General features: G+C 39.5%; 1 protein-coding gene across 1 annotated transcript; it reads left to right on the top strand.

Moving 5' to 3' along the window:
- The first annotated feature begins 1179 nt into the window (after positions 1 to 1179).
- On the top strand, positions 1180 to 25895 carry LOC136936564 (serine-rich adhesin for platelets-like). Its single transcript, XM_067230179.1, has 40 exons — positions 1180 to 1252; positions 1373 to 1491; positions 1600 to 1767; positions 1967 to 2166; positions 4246 to 4358; positions 4525 to 4631; positions 5159 to 5329; positions 6392 to 6597; positions 6728 to 6828; positions 6983 to 7101; positions 7184 to 7339; positions 7570 to 7784; positions 8177 to 8262; positions 8422 to 8549; positions 8740 to 8865; positions 9198 to 9385; positions 9689 to 9780; positions 10057 to 10187; positions 10380 to 10504; positions 12662 to 12782; positions 13053 to 13265; positions 13641 to 13811; positions 13962 to 14108; positions 18531 to 18580; positions 18692 to 18824; positions 19650 to 19732; positions 20559 to 20685; positions 20880 to 21070; positions 21294 to 21384; positions 21753 to 21873; positions 21994 to 22175; positions 22441 to 22596; positions 22753 to 22886; positions 23180 to 23313; positions 23522 to 23616; positions 24094 to 24322; positions 24420 to 24680; positions 24968 to 25057; positions 25236 to 25271; positions 25453 to 25895. Exons 1-40 carry the CDS (start codon positions 1180 to 1182, stop codon positions 25545 to 25547), a joined length of 5484 nt encoding a protein of 1827 aa, XP_067086280.1. The 3' UTR covers positions 25548 to 25895.
- Positions 25896 to 26344: the final 449 nt, after the last annotated feature.

The raw sequence follows: 26344 nt of genomic DNA, 5'->3' as shown, positions 1-26344 counted from the left end.
GCTAAAACGAAAGGGGAATTGCATTGAGTGGATTGTTACGTTGTAAGTAAAAAGCCTGTGAACCTTTTGTCTATGATAATTATGAACTTTTCTCCCCTCCAGTGCAAAGAAACCCCTGTGAATGGTAAGTTGGCGCTCTGAGAAACATTTGCAAAGCCCTTTTTTTTTTATTGGTCAAATTTCATTGACGCTAAAGAACCACTGTTTCTTTTCCTTTTTGCAGAGGCCCAAATCTGTGCTGAGGTGGACAGGTAGGTGCAGGTGTTTGATTTCCAAAGCTAAGACTTTGAAAGACAACAGCCACTCTAAGCTGGCATTTATCAAACCATTAACTAAGTACGGTTTCTTGCAGCTCACTCTTACAACAGTACTTGTCCTCTGGCAATTCTTCTGGAACTTTGTGCAATTTCACCATCTCCGAATATGCCTGCGCCAAGGTACGTTTCGGAAGCCGGATAGGCCAAGATGTTGGGTGTTGGTGGACAGTTTGATTCAAATGTCTGTGTCAACGGTGAGGGTATTTGGGTTCAAGCCCTAGATTTCTCATGTGGCTCCTCTTTCTGCATCCATTTCTTCAAGGCAAGCGCCCATCTGTCAGTGGACAGCTTGGTCACGCTGCTGAAATGCAAACTGGCCAGCCAAAGGACATTCGACACAGAGACCTGGAAGCTGTTCTTCCAGAGAGTTGCTCCAGTTCTGGATCAGGCTCTTCTGAACTACTCCTCCATGGTATGCGCATGTAACCCCACAGTGGCACTGAAATGTTGCCTCAAGTGGGTGGACTTTGCTAACACATCTCCGTTTCTACCTTTCCAGACTTCCAACGTCAGCGGTCCATCGACACCACAGGCCCTCAATGCCATTGGAGAGCTCATCATCCAAAATGTCAGCAGTGCCCAGCTGCAGGATGCCACGTTTGTGGCCACGTTGTTTCAGAAGAGGCTCCGTCCATTCCTGGCATCTTCCTCCGTGAACCTCCTGGCTTGTCTCAGCTCCAAAAACTTCAGTTGCCAGACCTACCAAATTGTGTAAGTGAAAACTTGTCCTCTTCTCTAATTCAGTAAAAAAAAGAAAAAAGAATGAGCTGGGGATGTGCTCAGGATGTAGCAAAGAAGGCCACATAACAGCAAGTGTGCTCTACCTTCCAGCATTCAAGCTCTGAGCAGCCAAACCTCATCCATGGACGGAGAAGGACAAAAAGCGGTCTACTCTCACTTCATCAACCCATTCCTTTCGCGAAATGACTCTTCAGGTGAATATGGCTCTGAGTTGTGGAAATGAACACTGGCATAACTGCGGGCCCGTCCATTTAAGTATTCGTCCAATGCAACAGTGATGGTTCGGTAACTGTACGGCACTGATTTTGTTGCAGATCCCGGCTGTGTTTCAAACACCAGTGGAAGTACGGACTGGCTCAATAAGAACTTTGGCCACTTCTCTGTTTTTGCAACTCTGGAGGACCTACAAACTCTCAATGCAAACTTCTCCAGCGTAAGCCAATTGACTGATTGTCTGATACATTGCTTTCATTCCAATTCATCGCTGTGCTTCTAGGTCACACGTGAATCACCCTTCCTTTTCATTTTTGTTTGGATTCAGATGGAAGCACTGTCTGTGCTTAGCCCAACCCAAGTGGCAGAGTTGACATTGACCTCCGGGGCACTGAATGATACAAAAGAGATCGCCCGTGTCCTTGAGCGACTTGAACAAGGGGACGCTTTCAACAACGTCGATGAGTTCCTGACTCAACTGACCTCAGACGGACAGGTATGCCGATCCGCTTTGGTACCGAAAGCTAAATCCACGCGTTTAATCCGTGCACCTGGGAAACTGCAACGCCCTCCCCTTGTAGATTTACCAAGAAGCACAAAGGAAAAGCTGATTGGCTGCTGGCAGAAAACGTTGGCCAAATGCCATAATGGAGAGGAGTGACGATTTCACGACCTCTCATGTTATGTTTACACAGATACCTGACATCCAGCCATCCGTGAGAGATATTGTGATGAATTGGACCTTCGTCATCATCAGCCCTCACTTCCCGCTGTTTGAAAGGGCAGACTGGTTGGAGTGGTTCGATGTGAAGCTGACTCCTATCCTCCCCAGTGTCACTGCAGAGATGCTGACCAATGCAACTTCAAGCGTCAACTGCACCAACTACCGAGTGATGTGAGTATATACATTCAGCATCCCTTCACATTGTTTTCTGAATTAAGTACTTGAAAATGCAATTAATTGTGCATTCTATGAGACCTTACAAATATAAATAATTGTAAGACCATGGTCTTACTTTTTGACTGCAGAGATTTATTTCCATAACAACGTGCAATCGTGAAAAATGTACATATTACTTACTCCACACAAATTATTGTATGTATATTTTTGCACTAGAATAGATAACAAAGTGTATTTGTTTCTGAAAGCAGTCATTTTCATTCTGTTATTTCCAAATGTAAAAACATTTGTAAAAACAAATTTGTGTAAATCATCTTTAAAGTTTTATATACAGTTAGGTCCATAAGTATTTGGACATTGGAACAATTTATCATTTTGGCTCTTTATACCACCACAATGGATTTGAAATGAAACAATCAAGATGTGCTTTAAGTGCAGACTTTCAGCTTTAATTTCAGGGTATTTACATCCAAATCAGGTGAACGGTGTAGGAATTACAACACATTTTATATGTGACCCCCCCTTTTTAAGGGACCAAAAATAATTGGACAAACTAACATAATCATAAATCTAATTGTCACTTTTAATACTTGGTTGCAAATCCTTTGCAGTCAATGACAGCCTGAAGTCTGGAACCCATAGACATCACCAGACGCTGGGTTTCGTCCCTGGTGATGCTCTGCCAGGCCTCTACTGCAACTGTCTTCAGTTCCTGCTTGTTCTTGGGGCATTTTACATTTACATTTAGTCATTTTCCCTTCAGTTTTGTCTTTAGCAAGTGAAATGCATGCTCAATTGGATTTAGGTCAGGTGATTGACTTGGCCATTGCAGAACATTCCACTTCTTTTCCTTTGGTTGCTTTCGCAGTATGCTTCGGGTCATTGTCCATCTGCACTGTGAAGCGCCGTCCTATGAGTTCTGAAGCATTTGGCTGAATCTGAGCAGATAATATAGCCCGAAACACTTCAGAATTCATCCTACTGCTTTTGTCAGCAGTCACATCATCGATAAATACAAGGGAACCAGTTCCATTGGCAGCCATACATGCCCACGCCATAACAATACCTCCACCATGCTTCACTGAGGTGGTATGCTTTGGATCATGAGCAGTTCCTTCCCTTCTCCATACTCTTCTCTTCCCATCATTCTGGTACAAGTTGATCTTGGTCTCATCTGTCCATAGGATGTTGTTCCAGAACTATACAGGCTCTTTTAGATGTTTTTTGGCAAACTCTAATCTGGTCTTCCTGTTTTTGAGACTGACCAATGGTTTACATCTTGTGGTGAACCCTCTGTATTTACTCTGGTGAAGTCTTCTCTTAATTGTTGATTTTGACACAGATACGCCTACCTCCTGGAGAGTGTTCTTGATCTGGCCAACTGTTGTGAAGGGGTTTTTCTTCACCAGGGAAAGAATTCTTCTGTCATCCACCACAGTTGTTTTCCGTGGTCTTCCGGGTCTTTTGGTGTTGCTGAGCTCACCAGTGCGTTCTTTCTTTTTAAGAATGTACCAAACAGTTGATTTGGCCACACCTAATGTTTTTGCTATCTCTCTGATAGGTTTGTTTTGATTTTTCAGCCTAATGTTGGCTTGCTTCACTGATGGTGACAGCTCTTTGGAATTCATATTGAGAGTTGACAGCAACAGATTCCAAACACAAATACCATATTTGAAATGAACTCTAGACCTTTTATCTGCTCCTTGTCAATGAAATAACGAACTCCCTTTATGAGGGAATAACATACACCTGGCCATGGAACAGCTGAGCAGCCAATTGTCCAATTACTTTTGGTCCCTTAAAAAGGGGGGGGCCACATATAAAATGTATTGTAATTCCTACACCGTTCACCTGATTTGGATGTAAATACCCTGAAATTAAAGCTGAAAGTCTGCACTTAAAGCACATCTTGATTGTTTCATTTCAAATCCATTGTGGTGGTATACAGAGCCAAAATGATGAAAATTGTGTCAATGTCCAAATACTTATGGACCTAACTGTACATATTTGTACATATTTTAAACTCCTTAATAATAGATCATTGATTACTCTGAATTTGTTTGATGTTTTCAGAGTTAAAGGATTAAGCAAGACCCTCTACAAAATGACGCCTTCCAAAAAGCATGAGCTCGCTCTGGGACTTGTGGCATACCTTAGAACATATGCTGGACAGAATAATGTTCCAGGTGCATGATCACAGTACTGTGTACTGTGTAATTTATTAAGTGTTTACAACGCAATTGCTACATTTCCATGTATTTATGTTCCAGCTGCCATTAGTTTCAGTAATCATTACATTTTAAGTGACATTCAGTAACTAAATAAACATTTTCTGATTTAAAAATCTTTCAGCTTGCAGAATAGACATCCAAGATGATGCTGACTGGCTTGTCATCAACTTGGGTCCATTCTCTCAGTACACAACCTATTCTGATCTACAAGCTTTAAACATCACAGGGGTAATATATACATGTTTTCTTTTCTACAACACCGTCAATGTATGAATGAGTGAATGAGAGACTAAATGTAAAAAGCTTTGGGTGCTGCTACCAGTATATGAAAGAGCTATTAAATGCAGTCCATTTACCATTTACGACAATGTTATTTATTTTGTACAAATGGTGGACATGATGTTAATGGTTTTACATTGCATATAGTATTAGCTGCGCTATCTTGATAGCACTCTTATTGCCACAGCTGTCAAAAAGCATCAATGTTTCTCTTGTCACCTCAGGTACATTTTGCATAGTCACATTTATTTCAAGGTGCAAGCTAGGACAAGCATAATAATTTCCTTCATATCTTGGGCTTAAGCAATTCACATGACAAATATGCAGTTTGTCTAAAACACACAGGCTTGTTTATTTTTCAAAAATATTGCGCTAGATTGGGATATTTTAATCATTGCAGTTTGGACTGGATTTTATTTTCAGAGTATATTTTTGTTGAATATTAATAAAACTGATGTTTTCTATCCTTCTTTTAGACATCAGTTCTAGACTTCCTCTCGCCAAACCAGAAAGCTGAGTTGATTGTGGAGCCCACCAATCTGGGAAATGAAACACTTGTGAGAGTGGTTTTCCAACAACTCATTGCGACATCAAGTTTGGCTCAGCTTGATTCCTTCTATGAAGGGTTTGTGCAGGGTGCTGCTAAGGTTTGTTTTAGTTATTTTAATCACTATATTTCTCACAATGGTCAATAATATGGTGGCAAAGCTGTTAATAGTGGTGTGCAGGGTTTGAAATGACCTATGACTTTGAAATTGCTACCTTATTGGTATCTTTGCCACTTTTTAATGTTCTAAAATCTTGGAATTTGTAATTAAAACATTTGTAAAAATATCTTAAGATTAGCCTACTTGATATTCACTCCTGAAAATTGCATCAAGCCAGAGCAATTCAATTTTTGGCTACATCTATTCAGCCATTTTCCACATCTGCACCAGCAGTAGCTGGTAGTTCAGTAGTCCTTAAACACATGACAAATGAGTCTGGTGACTATAGCTACAGTAACTGCTAGGCCTGCTGTTACTTCACTAGCATCTAATCTGGATTTAATACTGCCCAACTAACTAACAAGTAACGTTGGCAAAGTTACTTTTCTAACCATAACTCTGTGTGTCTAGTATGTTAAATTCAATGTCTGATAGTGGATCAGCTAATATTGTACTATAAGCAATTATAGAGAGATCAAATTATCTGAGCACTTTATGTACTCACATAATTTGAGCACAAATAATTTTCATTCACGGTACAATTCTGTGTAGTCGATTTCAGTAAGAAAGCTATTAGGTAATTTTCGGTTTGCCACCTTCAGCTCCACCTGTGATACTGAATAGGAAATGCTGCCATGACCACAGCCTCAGGCCAGGGAATAAATAAACATTGCTGCAAATTAATAAGCGTCCATAAACACATATACTTTTCACAATGATTATTGATACATTTAATGAGCGTTGAAATACATTTTGTGGGACCCTTTAAACAAAAACAAAAAAAACTAATATGGGGTGTCCCTAAAGATTTAAGGAGGGTCTCGGACCCCATCAACCCCACCTCAGTTGAACCTTGGTTATGTGCTACCATTGGTAATGACAAGGCAACATGTTGGCAACCCTTGCACCACAGTTAAACATATTTTATCAAGAGAGTGCTCAATAATGCACATATCTTGTTTTACAAGGCACCTCCTAATGCATTATTGTAATATTTTACAGCAAAACCTGACAACAATGGACCCAAAAGTGAGAGACATTATCTTCAACATGACGCTGACAGCACTCGCCCCTAAATTAAACACTCTGAATACAGAGGAATTCAAGCTGTGGTTCCAGGTTTATCTCGTTTTGCTTCTGCCTAGCATCAATTCAGAGACATTTGCTTCAATTCCAAGAAATATCAGCTGTGGCTCCTACCATGAAATGTGAGTTACAATTCTGCATCTATGACATTTTGAATGTTGTTTCTGCATTCAATATAGCCTAACATTTCTCCATGGGAGAACATAAACGTATTATTTGTGTGAAGGATTCTGTACTTTGTTCATCAAACAGTGTAAAGGGATGTGACAACGTGTTTACTCGCCTCTCAGTGAAGCAGCCTGAACTGGTCTTCATCTTCAGTAAGGAGTATTTAAGAGAGCAATCAAGCAAAGGTAACTTAATTTAGCCCCAAAATTGACATTCTTATGTTAGTAAGAAGTCTACCTAAGAAGTAATAGTTCATTTTATGGTCGGTGTCTTTTCCTTTTCATGTGTTAGAAATATAATGTAATTAAATATAAATGTTCTATATTTGATTTCCTTAAGGCCTCTCCTGCATTGAGTCTGTGATAGATGATAGAGACTGGCTTCAAAAGAACTTTGGACAGTTTAGAACTTATGCCTCATATGCCGACTTTGTGAGCCTGAAGAATGACTTTAATGGAGTAAGTCCTGAAAACAACCAATATTTTGAACCTTTAATTGGAATGCAAAGTATATTTCAAACACTTTGTTTTCAATTGACAGGTGGAAGCAGCCAACCTCCTCACTTACATCCAGTTGGCCCAGCTTGCCACTGTTTCTGTACAACTGAAAAGTGTTGAAAATGTCCACAAGATAATGGCAGCCATCAGTCCACTTGAATTTGGCCCCTTCTTTGACATACTCTCACCAACGATTCAGGTGCAAAACAACAACTTGTGTACAATAGGTCTGCCTGTCAGCAAATTATATTTCCCATAAAATTATTTCTGTTGGTGGGATAGCTAATTGTTGAAAAATATGTTAGAAAAGAAGCAATCAATCACATTAACCATACAATCCCTTTTGCCTTTGCTTTTTATGTTGAGCGCCATTGACTAATTAAATCCTGCTCTTTTTAACTTTATTGATACCACTGTCATGTCCATCAGGAGCACAAAGTCAACTACACGGGAGAGGTCAAATCAGCCTTCGTACAAGCGGTGTTGGAACGAGGGAACCTGTCATCCTCCACCATTAATGACACAGAGTTCCTGGTTTGGCTCAGAGTTCGGCTGAACCCCCTCCTGTCGAAACTCTCAGCCAGCCAAGTGATGCCATTCTTTAACATACTAAAGGCTAGAAGCTGCAACAACAGTCATGAGGCGTAAGTAAAGATGAATACCTCTGAGGAATTGTAATATTATCCATAAATAAAGAATACAAATGTGATACTTGTATGGTTTATATTAGTCGGTAGGAAAAAAAAGGAAAATACCAGCTTTAGAAAAAAAATTAAGAGACCACTGCACCTTTTTCTTTCCTTTAAAAAAATGTTGAGAAGTACAACTTTGAGTAATTTTACCCTTCTGTTCCTCACTCAAAATGGTCCTTCTCAACTTTTGAGAAGGACAGGTATTTGCCTGTTTTACAGGTTTCAACAATATCTAAATAAACAATGCTATATTTTCAGTATATCTGTCACATACATTTGATTTAGATTTTTTTTACTTTAATAAACTCTTTAGGAAGAATTCATTGTAATTTCTTATTATTTAGAATTGAAGTATTGGACACACTGCGCTCAACACTGAATGATACGATACAGAGGGAAATCTATGAGAGTATGCTTCTCCTCCTGCAAGGTTTGCATTCTAATCTTTCTATCTAACAACCATAGGTAGGCGTGGGTAAAAAAATATGTAGGATACAGAACTTAAATTAGTTTTTTGCTCAAAGATATAATAATCTGTTATCACACCGGTTTCGGAAAACTGAAACTGACATTTGCAAATTAATCATAGAACCAACACAGCTCAGATGCTACGTCAATGGAAGCTTCTACTCATTTCTGAGGGGATCCTTCCTCAGCTTTGGATTCCCTGATCTGTCCACATTTTTGTCTCTTATGCCAAGCAATCGTCAATCTGAGGTAATATTTGAGGAAGCACATAATGTAATGTTGATTTTGTGTTATGGTCTTTTTTAAATTGAATCTTTGCTTTGCTAAGATATTTGTTTTGAATGATCAATGAATGATGCGTATCTGCAACAGTGTTTATTTTTCTCCCTTCTTTGACTGACCAGTTTGTATATCCATTGGTTGATCCCTTGTATTTCAGCTCCTGAACTCTATCACTTTAACTGAGCTGAATCGGTTGCTCAGTCAGCCCAAAGTAACTGGCAACGACTCGAGTATCTGCATCATACTTAACAACTACAAAGGCACCCTTAGTTTTCTTGATATGGTAAATCTTTCATCTTCATCTAGAATGTACTGCATTCAAATGTTACTAATGTTTACTGGAATCAAGGCTGTTATTTTATTTAGAGCCTTGTGTAATAATTCATGACTTTTCCAAAGGACAAGAGATCACTTTTTAAAATGTAGTCATGGGATTTTAGATTGACTTATACAGTATATTGTATTGTTATTTTGCAACTGTTTGTACTGTAGTGTATAAATTAGTCAACTCACCTCAGTATAAAAGCAGTCATGGCAAAGTTGCAAAAACTTGTGCTATAAAGCTTACTGGGTGTACGGTATGCAATGTCTTTTATATTTGTGATTCATTTTCAGGAGGATATCCCCATGGATACAAAGAAGGCAATATTTCCTTGTGTGTGGAGAAAAGTCCTACGCACCAACACTTGGTCAGAGGTCAATGCCTGGTTTGACCGACTTACGAGCTACATGATGTTCCTCACCAAGAGCCTCATCAGCTCATCGGAAGTGCAGAATGCCACATGCCTTTCCTTCCAAAAACTGTAAGAGCCTCGTCATGTCATTGACTGAGTGAGAATACCACAATCAGCAGAAGGCTCCCTTAATTTTCCTTGAGAACCACTTTCTTGTAAATCTGCATTTAAAAATATGCTAAGAAGATAAGATGTATGCAGTGTGCCTATACAATTTGTCTATATGGCACATAAAGCTCTTCTCTTTATCTCATGTTAGCATGGCCCAGTACCGGTTGGAATTTAGTACTGTCAAAATAGAAAAATGTAATTAATTGTTTTAGTGATAGAATTGATCTTCGAAGTTCATTTGTTACCTTTGTTTTTCCCCAGAGTCTCAGTCCTGGGCAGCAATTATACCTTCAACAATTCAGATTTTGAAAAGAGTGATGTGTATCTCACAATTAAAACTTACTTGAGCAATGGTAAGAGAAAATATGTATTTATAATCATCTAATCCAGCCCCCAAAACGTGGCACACAACACAATTTCACATGGATGCACATTTACCATTTTATAGTCAGAAACCTTTAGGGTTAGATTTTTTTTCCAGACCACTAACAAGAAGCTTTATTGCAGAGTTTTTCTCTTCCCCTGAAAACAAGTCAATTCTACTAGCCTTGACGTATTGTATTTTGTATGTATACAAAAATGTTTCAAGGCATTTGTTAACATTTGCTCTTTTATTTGTTCTCCATAAGGTTCCTCACCTAAGTGCTACAATGCTTCCAATTCTGAGCTCAACTCTACCGACTGGTTTGTGAATTACATCGGCACATTTGTGACTTACATCTCGCTGAGTGACCTCAACTCCTTTGTGCCTTCCAGTAAAGTATGTCACTTAAAACATTCTATCTAATATTTCAAGATGCAAGTTTTTAAGAGAGGCATCTTTTGGCTGCATACTGTTGTTGTCATCATTACAACCCTTTTCTCTTGCAATTAAGTTAGAGTGTGTGTGCATGTCTGTCCGTCCTTGTTTGTGTTGCGATACTCACTTGTCTATACGTGTGTGTGTTTGAAGATCTCTGTGTTCTTGGAGAACAAGGCCAATATTGAGCTCTTCAACAATACGGTCATAGCAAGGAATGTGACTGCCTACTACATAACCCAGCTCTACACACAAAACCCCACTTTCAATCCTCTACAGTAAGTATGCCTCGGAGCTTTAATGATATTGGTAGTAGCTGTACTACCTCTACATCACTGGAGGCTCCTCAGGTGAGGACGATCCTCCTCAGTGAAATATATATCTTTTTAAAGTAGTTAAACATAAAAAACTGTATGATTTTAGATAAAACTAGACTACATTAATGTCACAACTTCTTTTTCAATACACTGTTTTGCAATGAAGGTTTAAAGCAGGGGTGTTCAACCCTGTCTTGAATGTTTTAGATGTGTCCCTGCTCCAACACACCTGATTCAAATGAATAGGTTGTTATCAAGCTCAGTGGGAGCCAGATAACGACGATTCATTTGAAGATGGGGGCCTATTTAGGGTCACCTGATAGCCTGTGCCTTGTCTCCTCTCCTCTTTCCTGTCCTTCTTTACTTTCCTCTCCTCCTCCACTCATCTTATTCTTACCTCTTCTGCTCCACTCTGCTCTCCTGCCACACTCGCCTCCACTACTGCCTGTCAAACGTCAAATAACGTTACATTTGAGAATCAGTAGTATTACATTCATTTCTTAAAATTCTTCCCTAACCTCTCTGAAATTAGATGATCGGGCACAATTCTAGAGAATGTGAAGTGCCAACATATTACAAAGCACACACATAGCATGAATTAATACTACATCATAGCAAAGATGACATATAATGTTTTTTTTGTAAATAAATACAATTTTACAATGAAGGGTAGGTGAATATATGTGCATTAAGAGTATATACATTTCAAAACTCACTGAGCTACTGGAAAATCAGTGAATTGTTTTATAAATTAATGTGTTTACTAGTGCTGTCAGTTAAACGCGTTATTAACGGCATTAACGCAAACCCATTTTAACAGCGTCAATTTTTTGTATCGCGAGATTAACCTTCTTTTTGGCCTAGCAAACTTTGTAGTTTTTTTTCACATGCTGTTACAACCATAGATATAATAAAGAGTAGACGCCGCATCGACCGCTACTGCCTACTGGCGCTGACGAGCCGCGGGGCAGCCATCTTGGAACGGGCAACCGCTCCACTCAGTGTAATCAGTTTGGCTGGGGCACATGCAAAGGTCATACATGTAGCTATGATACAGGACATGGTTATTCTTTTCACAAAATATAACCAATAGTATGGTAATGTTAAATCTTACTTGTGAAAAGTAATACCACTTGATGGCCAAGCACACAGCTGATGCGAATTCTCCGCCCCCTCGTCAAAGCAAGGAGATTGCAATGTTGTTTTCAATTTAAAAAAAAACATTTGCACCAAGCAATCCAATCCACTTTTCCATGTTGATAAGAGCATTAAAATTAGAAAAAATTATGGGACTAAAAAAAATCAAGGGACATTTACAATAGATAAAAATGTGCGATTAATTGCGATTAATCGAGAGTTAACAATGACATTAATGCGATTAATCGCGATTAAATATTTTAATAGTTTGACAGCACTAGTGTTACTGATGTCAACACTACTAGCACATTGCAAATGTACAAGCGTTGGTGAATTAGGCCTACAATTATGACAACTGGCTCAACCATTGTGCATGTAATTAATTCTGTTATGAACTAAATGTTTAGATGTTTGTGTTGGTAGACAATTTAACAGAGAACCAATAAAGTAAATTTGTATTAACATAACATAAGCAATTTATAACGTAGGAAACAGCAGACAAATGAAGGCTACATAATCATTTGCATGAATGTTGGTTACCACAGCTATTTGACTACAATAGATGTGGTGGTTGAACAAGAAGGCTACTTCAGAGATCACAGAGAATTTCAATTGTGATCTGAGAAATATAGGTACCAAAAGCACTGAGAAGAAATGTCATCACCAGCTGCATCACGGGCACTGAACTATATATCTATTATTCAAGAAATCTGTCTGTGTCACCGACAACATCGCGGGCACTGTGCCCTATCTATAATTCCAGGAATTCCAGGAGTGCCACCAATTTTATCACCAAAGTTCAAATAATCTGTATTTGTGTTTCACTGGCATCTTAATCACTGACTGCCTCAAGGCACTGTGCACTAGTTTCATAGAATTCTGATATAACGGCGGCAATGATTTTGTAGAAGAGGGCAAAATTAATATATAACATACATAACACTACCATAATGAGTTAATTTTGCTTCGGTTTCTTTCCAGACTTCCTGGCTTCTTCCTGTGTGATGTTCCAAGCTCTGCCTACATCTCACTAAGCGAGAAAGCCAGTTCAACAATCCTGGATCTCCTCCACCAGTTTTGCAATGGAACTCAAGATCCTCAGGTGTCCAAATTATGACCTCTGAATGACCGTTGTTATTCCTTTTTTGGGGGGGAAGATATCAAGTAGGAATCGGAAAATATTTTTTTGATTTATTTCTTCATCTTAAAATGTAATTTGATAGTGATATAATGGGTCAAACAAAATATATTACACATTATTACAGTTCATTTCTATGTTAATATTAATTACATTTGAATATACATGTAATATGCTGTACCAGTATATTAGTTATCCTTTAACCAACATCTTTGCCTGTCTTTGTTTACACAGATCTCTGCTGCATTGGCAACAAACTTCCAAACCATCACTCAGAGCACCATAGTCACTTTGGGGAGCTCCATCACAGGGCTGACCACCACCCAGATCTCTTCTGTCTCTTCCTCCGTTCTTGTGTCCTCTCTGTCTTCACTTAGCTCCCTGAGTGGCTGGAACATGGGCCAGGCCAGCACATTGATTCAGACCATTATAAGTGGAGGCTACCAGGTGAGGGCTCTGTAGCCTGGCTAGATATTGCATTGTACTATCGTTACCACTACTTATTTACTAGGCACTGACACTTTAATTCACTTACTATTTGTTTTTCCATTTGAGTAATTCAACAAATATTCTTCAGAGACACATTAAGCAGTTGAATTTCTTTGAAAACTATTTCTACAATAGTTGCCATTAATAGTTACAACCAATACAATACTCATAAGTATTATCACACTGCCACCTTTGTCATATTGGTACATTTTGTATATGAATTACGGTTGTCTAGTTGTGACATAATTTAAGAGTAATATATTCACTTGGATGCCCCAATGATATAAAATTGTAGTTAAGTGCCTTTTCTCTTCCTTTATTTTTTTACAACAGATTAACAATGCATTCTCACTGATTTCATTGGGCACGCTGATTGAAGGCGTTCCCTCTGCAACTATTTCAACCATATCTACTAGTGAACTCCTGATTGCTTCCAAGAGCACAACTTTTGTCACCAACATTCTGGCAGCTCCATCAATTGTGCAGCAGACATATGTTGAAAAGGTAACATTTTTACTTAAGGATAAACATGAGAGCCTTGTACACGTAATTGGCAATAAACACCTCATAAATCATTTTTGCTCTGGCTCTAACTGATAACAAGTATGCAATAGATGACACTTTTATTTATCTTTCTCTGTTGTTTTTGGATAGATCATCTCCATCAACCAAAGTGTGGATGTTTTAATGATGAACATCCCTGATGAACTGGCAACAGAAATACCCAGGGCACTTCTGACATTCTCTCAGGAAACTATTGATGTGCAGGTTGTCAACCAAAAAACTTGGAAACAAGAGCAGGTGAGATGCTGTGTTGTTTACTGATGCAGGGATAGTTATCTAACATCCTAGACAAGGAGTGTGCGTCTTTCCTAATGCATGAACTTAAGTAGCTGTTTTGCCCTGCGTTATACCACAGTGTCCCAACAGTTCCGTTATCTTTGTAATAGTGGTGGGCCGTTATCGGCGTTAACGCGCTGCGACTCTTATCGGCGATAAAAAAAATATCGCCGTTAATCTATTCTCAAAATTGGGTTGGGAGCTGGATCTATACTACGCAAGCTATGATGACTTTCACCTTGATATTTTAGCGCGGATGTATACCTAGCCGAATTGCACTGTGGGGCGAGAACGAGTCTTCGAACCTGTGTGTATGCCTTGTGTATGAAATTATCACATCAAACGTGACGTGCTAACATGGATGCAGCTATGAAGCCGCCTGGTTTGCTTCAGGGAAAATGTATTTTTAAGAAGCTTCCCAATGGAAACCTCGACAAGACTAAGATTGTTTGCACCTTGTGCTATGCGTAATTCGTTTACTGTAGGAGTTCTTCCAGTCTCAAATACCACCTAAACGCAAAGCATCCCTTAGCTAATGCGGAAGATGCCGGGCCAAGCACTGATGTAGCGAAGGGGAAGAGTCGTCCTCAAACTAAGATGTTTGAGTGCAACCGAGGCAAGCACGTCAGCACAGCTGTACATCTTATTGAACATAATTTATTTTCATCACCAATTATCATAGTAGAACAGCTTTCTCAAGCAGTTTGTGATGCATTTTGGAAACAGGAGATTAGCTCCTGGTCTAATGCGCCACCTGGCTTGAGAAACCCGTTCTCAAAGACTTACTTTTTGTAATAGTTTGTTATGACCGGTGGCGATTGGAATAATGCGACTGAGATTACTTCCAGTAGTCCATGTTTATTACGTGCTCAAATTGAACATACAAGCCGCTAACGTGCGTTCCCCGGCTCCTCACACACACTGAACCGTGTAACACCACACCTCTGTTATGAACCTAAACAGTATTAGTGCGCGGCACTATATCCTACATCCCCCTTTCTTAACATGGAGATTAAACATCATAATTTTAACTGCTTATCAATCAAAAATGAAATTAAACTGGTGCACTAATAAACTACCATCAATACAACGTTTGATGTTCTTCTAATTGGATTACATCAACGCAACTGACTGAATGACGTCTATATCATACCAGAACAATTCACATATTTAATCATTTTACATTCCATCCCTTTTTCTTTTTTCTTTAAATGGCTATTCGCCATTTACAACAGTCCTGCTTTGTCCTCAGGTGACGGCATCGCTGTGATGGCTTTTATTTTTGTGTCGTCTGTCTTCACTCCTTCTGCAGTGACCACATGCCCCATGTACTTGACACTGTCCACTTTGAATTGTATCTTTGAATTTTACGTTTGCTTCTTTTGCTCGCGTTATTACCTTTTGTAGTATTTCATCATGTTCCACTTCTGTGGATGCTGCAATGATCATATCATCTGCTATGACATGGACTCCCTGAATGTCACAGAATGTTTCGCAGTTGCACTGTTGGAAGACTTCACTTGCCGATTTGATTCCAAAAGGCATGCGTTTGAATCTGTATCTCCCCCACGGGGTGTTGAAAGTGCACAGCCGCGATGATGCCTCGTCAAGCTTCACCTGCCAATAACCATCTTTCTCATCAAACACAGAAAATATCTTCTTGCCCGCCAGTTTGCTCAGCACTTCATCAGTCGTGGGAATTGAGTAATGCTGTCTCAGGACCGCTTTATTTAAGTCACTGGGATCCAGACAGAGCCGTAGCTTGTTTTTGTCTTTCTTTTCAGTGACTACCAGGCTGTTTACCCATGATGTGGGCTCAGTCACTTTTGCAATCACATCAGCTTGCAGCAGGCTATCAAGTGAGGCTTTCAGTCTGTCCATGAATGCAAGTGGTATTTTTCTACATCCGTGTATGACTGGTGTGACGTTGGGGTCTGTGTGAAAGTGATATTCTCCATCAAACTCACCGAGTCCATTGAAGACTGATGGATGTTGGGATATCAGTTCTTCTTTTGTCGCTGGATGTCTCACTGCAAATGTGTCGATGTCCACTCTTTTGATCAGGCTGAGCTCTTCGCATGCCTCCCTGCCTAGGATGGGTATGGTGGAGTGCCTTGACACATAGAATGTGAGGTCTGCCTGGGCCTTTGACGTCGAACATGTGAGCGTGAGCGTCCCTTCAGGCTCTAACCTCACCCCTCCACATGCTATCAGCACTGTTTTTGTGGGTTTCAAAGAAAACTTTCCACTCCTCTCCCCTCTGTTTTTTTCTGCCATGGAGTTGAATACCTTAAGTGGCAGGACATTTGCCTCTGCTCCTGTATCCAGCTTAAACTGGACAGGCGTGTTGTCTACTTTTATGCTTGAAAACCAGGACTTGTCTCTTCTGGATTGTGGTTGGTCAAGTCTCACTGTGTCAATAAACAGTCCATCAAATTCTGTGTCTATTTCGTGCACTGTTTTCTGTGTCTGACCTGTCCTGCACATTCTTGCATAATGGTTTTGCTTACCACAATTGTTGCATGTTGCTCCATATGCAGGACATTGGCGTGGTTGGTGTGACTTTCCACAATTCCGGCATATTGTACTCGGTCCTTTGCTTTGCATGTATGTTGCTGACGGTTTCAATTTATTTGGTGTTTGCTTGTCCCATGCTTTACGTTCGTGTAGTACGTGCACTGCTGTCTCAAGGCTTATATATGCTTCTGCGTTTTTCGAAAAACGGACACATGGGAACGCCCTCTTCTCCGAGGAACGCCCTCTACGAGCTCTCCGTCAGCCTTCGGAGAGCCCCGGAGAGCTCGACGTGCACCTCCTGAATTTTCTAACTATCCGTCGTGAGCGACGGAGAGCTACGGAGACCCCCTTGGCTGTGATTGGTCAGTATTAAGAATCGCTTGCGTCAGAGGCGAACAGAATCCTTTGACCGCCATTGCTGTAAGTTTTCACAATTCATATTTCAGCTAAATAGTACATGTAAATCAGCATCTGAATTAAAATGTGGGCAGTGTAGTTGCTGAAAATGTGCGTATTTTATTGATGAAACGGCTAATTTGTAAATTTGCTCCGACTTCTCATAACCTAGGTAAATAAAAACTCCACGACGATTTACAAAAAAACGTTGCGCCACCTACTCTTCTGGCGGTGAATTGTTTTCAGCACCCACAGCCTACGGAGAACCATAAACGCAGTCTATCCGTCCGTATCCGTGCGCCCGCCCATCCGTAAACGGACACGCAGAAGCATTGCGGCCTTCATTTCTGGCTGCACCCATAGCCTGCATCTGAGCCTTCGCGGTCTCTGCAGCACGACACGTGTTTACCGCTCTCTCCAACGTGAGATTAGGCTGCCTCAAAAGTCTCTCCTTTAAACGCTGATCGCTCAGGCTGAACACAACCTTGTCTCTGATCATGTCATTCTCCGAGGCGCCAAATTCACAGTCTTTACTTTTCATTTTCAGTTCAGTTAAATACTTTTCAACTGTTATGTTCTCGGCCATAGGATGCGCCCAAAACTGGTATCGCTCAAACACTGTATTTTTCTTTGGTAAACAGTATGCTTTGAAGGCTGCCAGAATTCCACTCACTGTTTCATTATTGTGGTCGTCAAGATTCGTTTCCAGCGTGTTGTAGACCTCCAGTGCCTCTTCGCCCAGTGCATGCCGTAGAATAGCTACACGGATCTTCTCGTCCTTTCCTTCTGCTCCACTCGCGGTCATGTATATCTGGAAGCGCTGTTCCCATCTTCTCCAATTTTCTCCCAAGTTGCCGGTTAACACCAACTGCGACGGCAGCTGAAACTGTTCCATTTTTAGTTAGCCGTTCGCTTTTCCACCTGCTCGTCTCCGCCGAGGTACCTGTAAACTGTTAGCTGTTAGCTGTAGCTTCCTCTTCAGGAAAAACTCGGTGTATATTCCTCAGACAAAATGACGAATTGGACCATCTTCTGACACCATGTAATAGTTTGTTATGACCGGTGGCGATTGGAATAATGCGACTGAGATTACTTCCAGTAGTCCATGTTTATGACGTGCTCAAGTTGAACATACAAGCCGCTAACGTGGGTTCCCCGGCTCCTCACACACACTGAACCGTGTAACACCGCACCTCTGTTATGAACCTAAACATTATTAGTGCGCGGCACTCTATCCTACACTTTTAGTCATTATTTGGGTAGCACACATATTCTGAATGCCTTCGGCGGAATTCAAATTAGCCATTTTAATCTAGAATATTCTAGATTAACGCCAAGATTACAGTGAGATTAATCTAGATAATTTTGTTTTATCTATGCCCACCACTACTTTGTAATCAATTTGTTACCAGAATAACATTGGTTCAGATATATAATTGCATAAACGCTATTTATAACACTTTTTCCTAGGCTGTCATCTTTTACGGATCAGTGGCCAGCACAAACATAGATCCAGAGGAGTAAGTTATCAATTTGTTTACTTATTTAAAAATAAATATTGATATAAACTAGTAACAAACATGAACGTTAGTTACTAGTTATCAACCCCTTCATCTTTTTTTCCCAACCAGGCTCTCACCCTCCTTGCTACAAGGGTTCACATGCACGTCGGTGCAGAATTTGAAAATCACCAAAATTCAGCAGCTAGTGAAGGCCTGCAGATCCAGGTTTAGGAGGAAAAAGGTGGTTCTAAAGGAAACACAGGTTAGTAGCACAGCAAACAATCTTAAATGTCTGAAAGGTGTGGTGTATAGTTCATCCATCCCAGTGGATTTGAAACGGATTTGCAATTACAAATAAATTACATGGTGTATATGGTTATAAGATTGTTCCAATTTCCTCCTCCTAAAGATAAGTGCCTGAATGTGAATTTCGGCCCAAAGTTTCATGCCCCAATGTAAACGCTTATAGCTCAGGACCTGAAGTAAGGCAATGCTTCTAATACTGTTTGAAAGGAAACCTTCTCTAGTTTGGAAAGATGTTTGATAAAAGTAGAATAGTGTAGCACAAAAGAAGGAACAGCCCCCCAGAAAAGTTTCCCCGAAAAAGATTTCAGTATTACATTACAAAACTAATAATAACTAAATAGAAAGGCCATTCTTTGTGATAGAAGGCTGTGCATGCTTTAGATCTTGTCACCAAAGAGTCTCCATAAAATTAGGGGTTCCTTATACTAAATAACCAAATTGGTTAAATTATTCACATTGACTAACTATTGAGATTATCAAATCGAATCAACATCCAACTTCTGCGTGCACAGCTGCTGTGCTTTAGAAGGGGTCTTCTGAATGTGTTACTCTTGTGGTGCATACCTGTTTGTTGAAGTCTGTATGTTCCACCCAGGAAAGTTGCAGATGCTTGGAATGCTTGGCTCATTGGCTATTTAGCTGGTTAAATTGAATGAACTCATGAATGTACTGGGACATCCTCTACTTAAGGATCTGTTGTCATCACATTCCTGTCAAATTCCTGTTGTGTAAAACATATGGTATAGTTCAAAGACCTGAATGTATTCTCCCTTTTTCACAGCTTACCTGCATGTACAATTTACTTGAAGACAACCTCTCCCAGAACTTCACAGACTACCCCTCAGAAATGCTACTCTATTTCAAGTAAGTATGTTCTCTAGCAGTATATGCAGCAACTAGTAGAACATTTGCAGCAAATTTATATTTCTTTATATATCATTAGAGCAGTGACACTCCTCCTTCAACCATGTCGCTTATCAGTGAATGTCGTTTATTACCAAAACCCCAACATGAATAAAGGCCATCAATCACTCAACCAAGCACATTTATTTATAGAACTATTATATGCCATGTAAATCGCAAGGGCTTTCACTGCATAAATGTTCAGGTTGTTTGCAACACAAGATGTTAACTCACTCATGTCTGCTGTATTACCTTGGCTCAGCACAGGATTATTTTATATTATGACATTTGTAATATGTATATAGGCCTATACTGTATATAGGGGTTGATGATATGAAATTGTGATCGTTCATTCAAGCAAGGCCGTAGCCATGGAGTCAACATTGGGGGGGACGAAATCTGCTGGGGAGTCTGAGGGTCCCCCCCTGAAAACTTTTTAGGTTTAGTTATGAATATGATTACATTTTTTATGATAATTCTGGACAGCGTGCATGGTTGCCTGTCGTAGCATAGAACATTTATATTTTATTTATATTTTTATATCAATATATTGGGGGGGGACATTTTGACCAGATTTGAATATTGGGGGGGATGTGTCCCACAACATGCAATCAATCATTGCTGTCAACATGCCTTACCTTGAAGCCCAGAGCCTTAGGTGGTACCGCTGTGCCTTTGCGGTTCCTTGCTCACGCCCTTGGTGTCTAATACAGTTCTGTTTGTTAAATAGTTGTTTCATTAAAGGGTTGGATAGTTGACATTGTTTTAATTTGAATCTTAATCTTAGCTATGCGAAGGTGGAGAAAAGCAGATGCCGTTCGTACTTTAATGCAGTAGGTGCTGCAGACTTCTCCATCCTCTCCAGTTTGTTAAAGAAGGACATGGTTCTTTTGAACAATGCAAAAAACTGCTTGGTAAGTAAGCCTATCAACAGAAAATGTGCAAGATGATAATTTGTTCTCACAGACTTTTTCCATCAATTAGAAACTTTAATTTCAAGTGGTTCAACATTTGTATTACTTAGAGCAGCTTTGTTAGCCAGCAGTCTGATCGTCTACATAATTGCATAGACAGGATTGTTTTCACGTGTTTCTCATGGATTCCCTAGGGTATTAGTGGGCTAAATCTCAGCAGAGACAATGTGGAGGTGTTAGGCAACATGTGCTGCATGCTGGATAGCGCCTACATCCAGAACTCTGATGAGCTGATCCTGGAGAAGCTCAAGGACTGCAATGGACTCTCAAGCACACAAGTATCTGCCATCGAAGCACGTCTGCTCTCTGGGAACACAACATATGGGTAAGTGAATATCCTTTTGGTTCTTTTCATGACTGTTTGTCAGGGTAGTGAATAATTAGAAAATGGCAAATGGTGGAAAATAAGCAGGAAAGGTTCAGAGCCTTCCACAGTTATTTAAATGCTTGAGACATTCCTGTATTGATGGCATAATCCAGGGTAAAACCTACCTCGAATTTATATACTTGAATGAAAAGATATATGCATATTTCCTTTGTTTTTTTAGAACACCCTCCACTTGGAATCAACAAACCTTGGATGACCTTGGAACCCTACCACTGTATTTGACTAGAAACATATGGGACATCTTTCCAACTGTAAGTTTTCTTGAACTATACATGTAATAATATGAAACATAAGAAAACAGATGTCTTCACACAGTGGCTGCGCTACTAATTTGCACCATTTACTAAAATGTCACAAAATGCTAGTACATCCATTTTAGACACCACAAATGTTTTCCTTCCTAAGGTTTACTCATTTGTCTAACAGAGAAAATAGATTGACTGTCCACTTATCCATAATAATTTAGGCTACTGGTAATAAGTCACAACTAAACAGACTTTTTTCTAAGAACCAATCACTCAAGGTGTCACCATTTCATTGCATGTACTTTATGTTGTTAACGGTTGGAATTACTGTAATTGTAACAAATGTTTGTTCTGGTTTATTCTTACTTTGCCAGCGGGTGAAGAGAAGTTTCTTGAGGTTGTATATGCCTCAGCTTAGGACGAAAAACACAGGAAAGAATAAACTGAAGGAGCTGTTCACACAGTGCACCTCACTGAGAGTCAAACGAGGAGCAGGTGTGTGTCCTGTATTAGTGTGTGTGTATGCGTGTGTTTGTGAGAGTTAACATGTACAAGAAAATGCTTTCAACATCTCTATTGCATATTGTGTTCATAACCTTACTGTTCTTGCAATAGGATGCACTACTGGCAACATAACCCAGACCACCATTGCTGACCCCTCGTTCCCCTTCGGCTACGATGTTACCCAGTTTGACCTTTGTCTGGATGTTGGTGTGCTGACAGAGAACGTTGCCGCTGTAACTGAGAAAGTGGATGACAATGGCTTCCAAAAAGTTATCTTAGCCAAACTAAACCAGGTACTGATTTATCAATATATGGGGAGTCATCAGTCAATCATGCCTCTTTGGCTTTATTCAGTTGAATTTCAGTTGTTCATTCTTTGTAGATGTACTGTATGTTCAATACAGCATTGAATAATGAGAATAATTCTGCTCTGTGCTCACTGTACTTGTAACAAAACATGAACAGTGTATAAAGCTTCACATTGAAATGTGATATTTTATGCTGAACTTAAAAAAAACAATAGTGGATAGTGTTTACAATATAATTGGCGTCTCATAGGGTAACCCTTCAGGCATTGCTGATGAGCAAGTCCAGTTGCTAGGTTCAGTGTCTCGCATTGCCACCCTTGACGACATCACAAAATGGAACGTCACTAAGACTGACACTCTGTCAGCACTAATGAAGACTGCTGATGGTACATGGGAAGCAACTAAGGTACAGTACTTTAAGTTTAGAAGATTTAAAAATATAAATATGAAACAATAAAAACATTGTTTAATAGCCAGAATCAAATGGTTTTCTTTTTAAAATGTATTCTTTATATCTAGATTTGTTTAATTGTACTTCAAACTGCTCTCTTATGCTATTTAGAGTAGGGCAATTATCACCAAATACCTGGGCACACCAGGCAACTCCTTGGGAAGTTTTGAACTAAATGCCATTGACTCCAACCTTTGTGCTCTGGACATCAACGTATTGAGTGCTATTACCGCAGACAGCCTGAAGTAAGTATTTTGGAATTATCTTTAGACTAGTTCAGATAAGATATAATTCAATTATATGGATATTTTATTTTATTAAGTGCTTAATGTACATTTAATTAATCAAGTATTATATGAAAAGTATAACATGTTGGATAGACCATTTAGTAATTATATGAGCTGTATGGGGTATATGGTAGTAAAATAAAAGAAAATACAGTCTAGATATTGGCCGGTCCAACTCAGAATTACTCATTACAAAGTCATATTTAGGACCAGATGCATACATAACACAGTTTTCCATTTTGTATTGTAAGGCATGCGGCTGCCCTAGATGTGACATCATGCTCAGCTGAACAGAAGAGAGTTTTGTATACCATCAGCAACTCCTCCTTTATCTCACAACGTAGTAACTCCGGTGTATTCTACCAACTCATCAGCCCCTATCTAGGTATGAGCAAACAAATGTTACACACAATTTATTTTTTGTACGACCATACAATGCATATACATTGCATGTTGCGATTTTACTACGTAAACAGTATGACAACACCTTACACACACCATATCAACAATTTGTGAAACCACAAAACATGCACACAAATCCATCCTCTCTGTTTGTTTTTTTGCCTTCTGAAGTCTCCCTTTCTGTTTTGCAGGCGGTGCTCCATTACAAGATATCAGAATGCTTTCTACTCAGAATGTAATCATGGACATTGCTGTTTTCCAAAATCTGGACATCAAGGTTGTCACGGTAAGGGTGAAAGCACTGGAAATAAGCATAGAGTCGTGCAAAACTGTATAGTTTTTTATTTGATTACACGACTTTGCATTACTCCGGGTAGCAGCACAAACTCGGAGTCCATCTCTACAGTGATTCTACAAGGGTTAGAACTTAACTGTCAGATGGCTGAGCGGTGAGGGAGTCGGGCTAGTAATCTGAAGGTTGCCAGTTCGATTCCCAGCCGTGCCAAATGACGTTGTGTCCTTGAGCAAGGCACTTCACCTTACTTGCTTCGGGGTGATGTCCCTGTACTTACTGTAAGTCGCTCTGGATAAGAGCGTCTGCTAAATGAGTAAATGTAACTGTAGTATTGTTTTCCTTCCCAATGTATTGGCTTTGCTTTCACTTGCCTTCTACAAAATATATTTTGGTCTATGCCTGTCTTTTTTAGGGTTATCCTAACATGTTACTTATTCTCTCTCGCTCATATTGTCTTAAAACATACAGAACCTGACTGTGAGTGAAGTAAAAGGACTTTTGGGTTCTAACGTACAAGATCTGAAGACGTTTGAGAACAACACGGTTGTACAAGCATGGATAGCCGCACAACCCCAGGCTGAGCTTGACACTCTTAACCTGGGTCTGAGCGGTGGAACCAGCCATCTTGCTGAAACAACACCGGCATCGACAGTCACAACAGTAGCAGCTACAGACACAACTGCTACATCCCCGCACGGTAAAGACATTAATAAGAAATATGTGTTTACCTTGTCTATTAATGCATGTCATGTTGGTGTTAAGTGTTTTTCTCCCTTGTCCATCAACTGCTTTAGTTACGGACACTGTAACACCAGCAGAAACATCAGCAGCAACTTCAGGGGCAGCATCAGCAGCAACATCAGAGGCAGCATCAGCAGCAACATCAGCAGCAGCATCAGAGGCAGCATCAGCAGCAACATCAGAGGCAGCATCATCAGCAACATCATCAGCAACATCAGCAGCAACATCAGCAGCACCATCAGAGGCAGGATCAGCAGCAGCATCAGCAGCAACATCAGCGGCAGCATCTGTGACAGATACTTCATCACAGCAGGGTAAGGGGAAAAAAAGTGGGCAATACTTTACATTAACTTCTAACTGCATAGCATTACCTGTAGTTACACTTAATACACGTAATACCATTAAATGACACCGCAATTCCTATGTACATTCTACTTACAATGTTTTTTTTTTTTTACTATAGGTGTTGCTATGTACAGTAGTTAATGTAACTTAAATGTAACAATTTTCCAAAAGTTATTGAAAATCCAATTTCATATTTTTCAAAAGATCTCATGATGTCTGTGTTGAATCCTTCTCCCTTGCTCATCTACTGTTTTAGTTACCAACACTGTAACATCAGTAACAACAGCAGCAGCCAATACAGCAGCACCTTCTGGAGCAACTGTGACAGACACTTCAACGCAGCAGGGTAAGGACAGAAAATTGCCACTTTTTCACAGCAGGACAATATATTTAATAAAGAGAAGGGTAAATTAAAATAGATTCTTCCAAAACATGACCTGTTGGTGTTCAATTGACACTTTGAGTGTAAAATGTTTCTATCCCTTTCTTTCCTACTAATGAAACTCCAAATGTACCAACAACAGCAGCAACGGTTACAGCCACCAGCACAACAAAGCAAGGTAACACTTCTAATCAAAGTTATAGTGACACTATTCCACTCCCATGGAAACACAAGGGCCCTGCATGCCAGTGAAAATACATAATATAAATTGGTCTGATAGTAAAATGTGTTACCAAAATACTTCACTGATACCGCTGTAGATAGGTTTTGATATTTGTTGTTTGGTTTCACATCTTCAGGAAGCACAAGTGGGGCATCAAAACGTGGAAAAGATCTGGGAGCCCTGTCATTCTGTTTGGTTTTACTCACCATCATCATGAAGATACAATTATGAAGACAGCAATATACTGCCAAATACTCCATAATATTGTAACTTTACCTCTATTATTTACCATAACATTATGCTATGTATTATGTTCTAAGACATATTCAAATCATGTATGTAATCCCTTACTGTCTTCAATGTAAACTCTATGACATTTAAATATGAAATCATGATACTGAATAGAATCGGTTACTGTTAATAAAAATAAAAAAACTTATACACAAAACTAATTCAAGACAATAACGCAAATAAATATATAACCACTATGTAAATCAGTTCTATATATCATATTCTTAAATATATATGTATTTAACACGTTTTTAGCAATCTGTATTTATCAGCTGCATATGTTTTGAACTGCATAATATTAAGATGATTAATAAAATGTTAAACAATGTCATAAGAAGGTTGTCAATTACTTCTCACAATTGGATGGCTGTGGTTTTTTGTTTGAAACATTTTAGTAATAATCATCCCTCTTTTTCATTGGAATAAGCTTTCTGCAGGTTCGAGCCCTATCTTGATAATACTGATGCAATGGGCACCAGGCAAGCATGCTAAGTTAACACACATGAACATGGGTGATGACAATTCCAAGTATTTTGTTAGCCTTGTTATCTCCATGTCAGTGAAAAATATCATAAAAGTTTATTTTTAAAAGTTCATAAAATACACCACAGTAATTGGTGAACAGTGTAATGCGTGTAGGGAACGGAATAGTGTTTTCACAGTACGTTGGTCTGTAAACCTGGAGTGCTGTCCACCCAATGCACCAGAGGAGCAAGGATGAGATGAGAGACAAGAGG

This window comes from Osmerus mordax, chromosome 27, assembly GCF_038355195.1.
Source record: "Osmerus mordax isolate fOsmMor3 chromosome 27, fOsmMor3.pri, whole genome shotgun sequence".
In the NCBI taxonomy this organism is placed as follows: Eukaryota; Metazoa; Chordata; class Actinopteri; order Osmeriformes; family Osmeridae; genus Osmerus; species Osmerus mordax.
This window is presented reverse-complemented; position numbering and strand designations above follow the sequence as displayed.

Coding starts and splice junctions, on each gene's coding strand:
- LOC136936564 (XM_067230179.1), top strand. CDS start 1,180: ATGGACGGAGAAGGACAAAAAGCGGTCTACTCTCACTTCATCAACCCA. Junction 4,632..5,158: donor AAGCTTTAAACATCACAGGG/GTAATATATACA, acceptor TCCTTCTTTTAG/ACATCAGTTCTAGACTTCCT. Junction 8,866..9,197: donor CCCTTAGTTTTCTTGATATG/GTAAATCTTTCA, acceptor ATTCATTTTCAG/GAGGATATCCCCATGGATAC.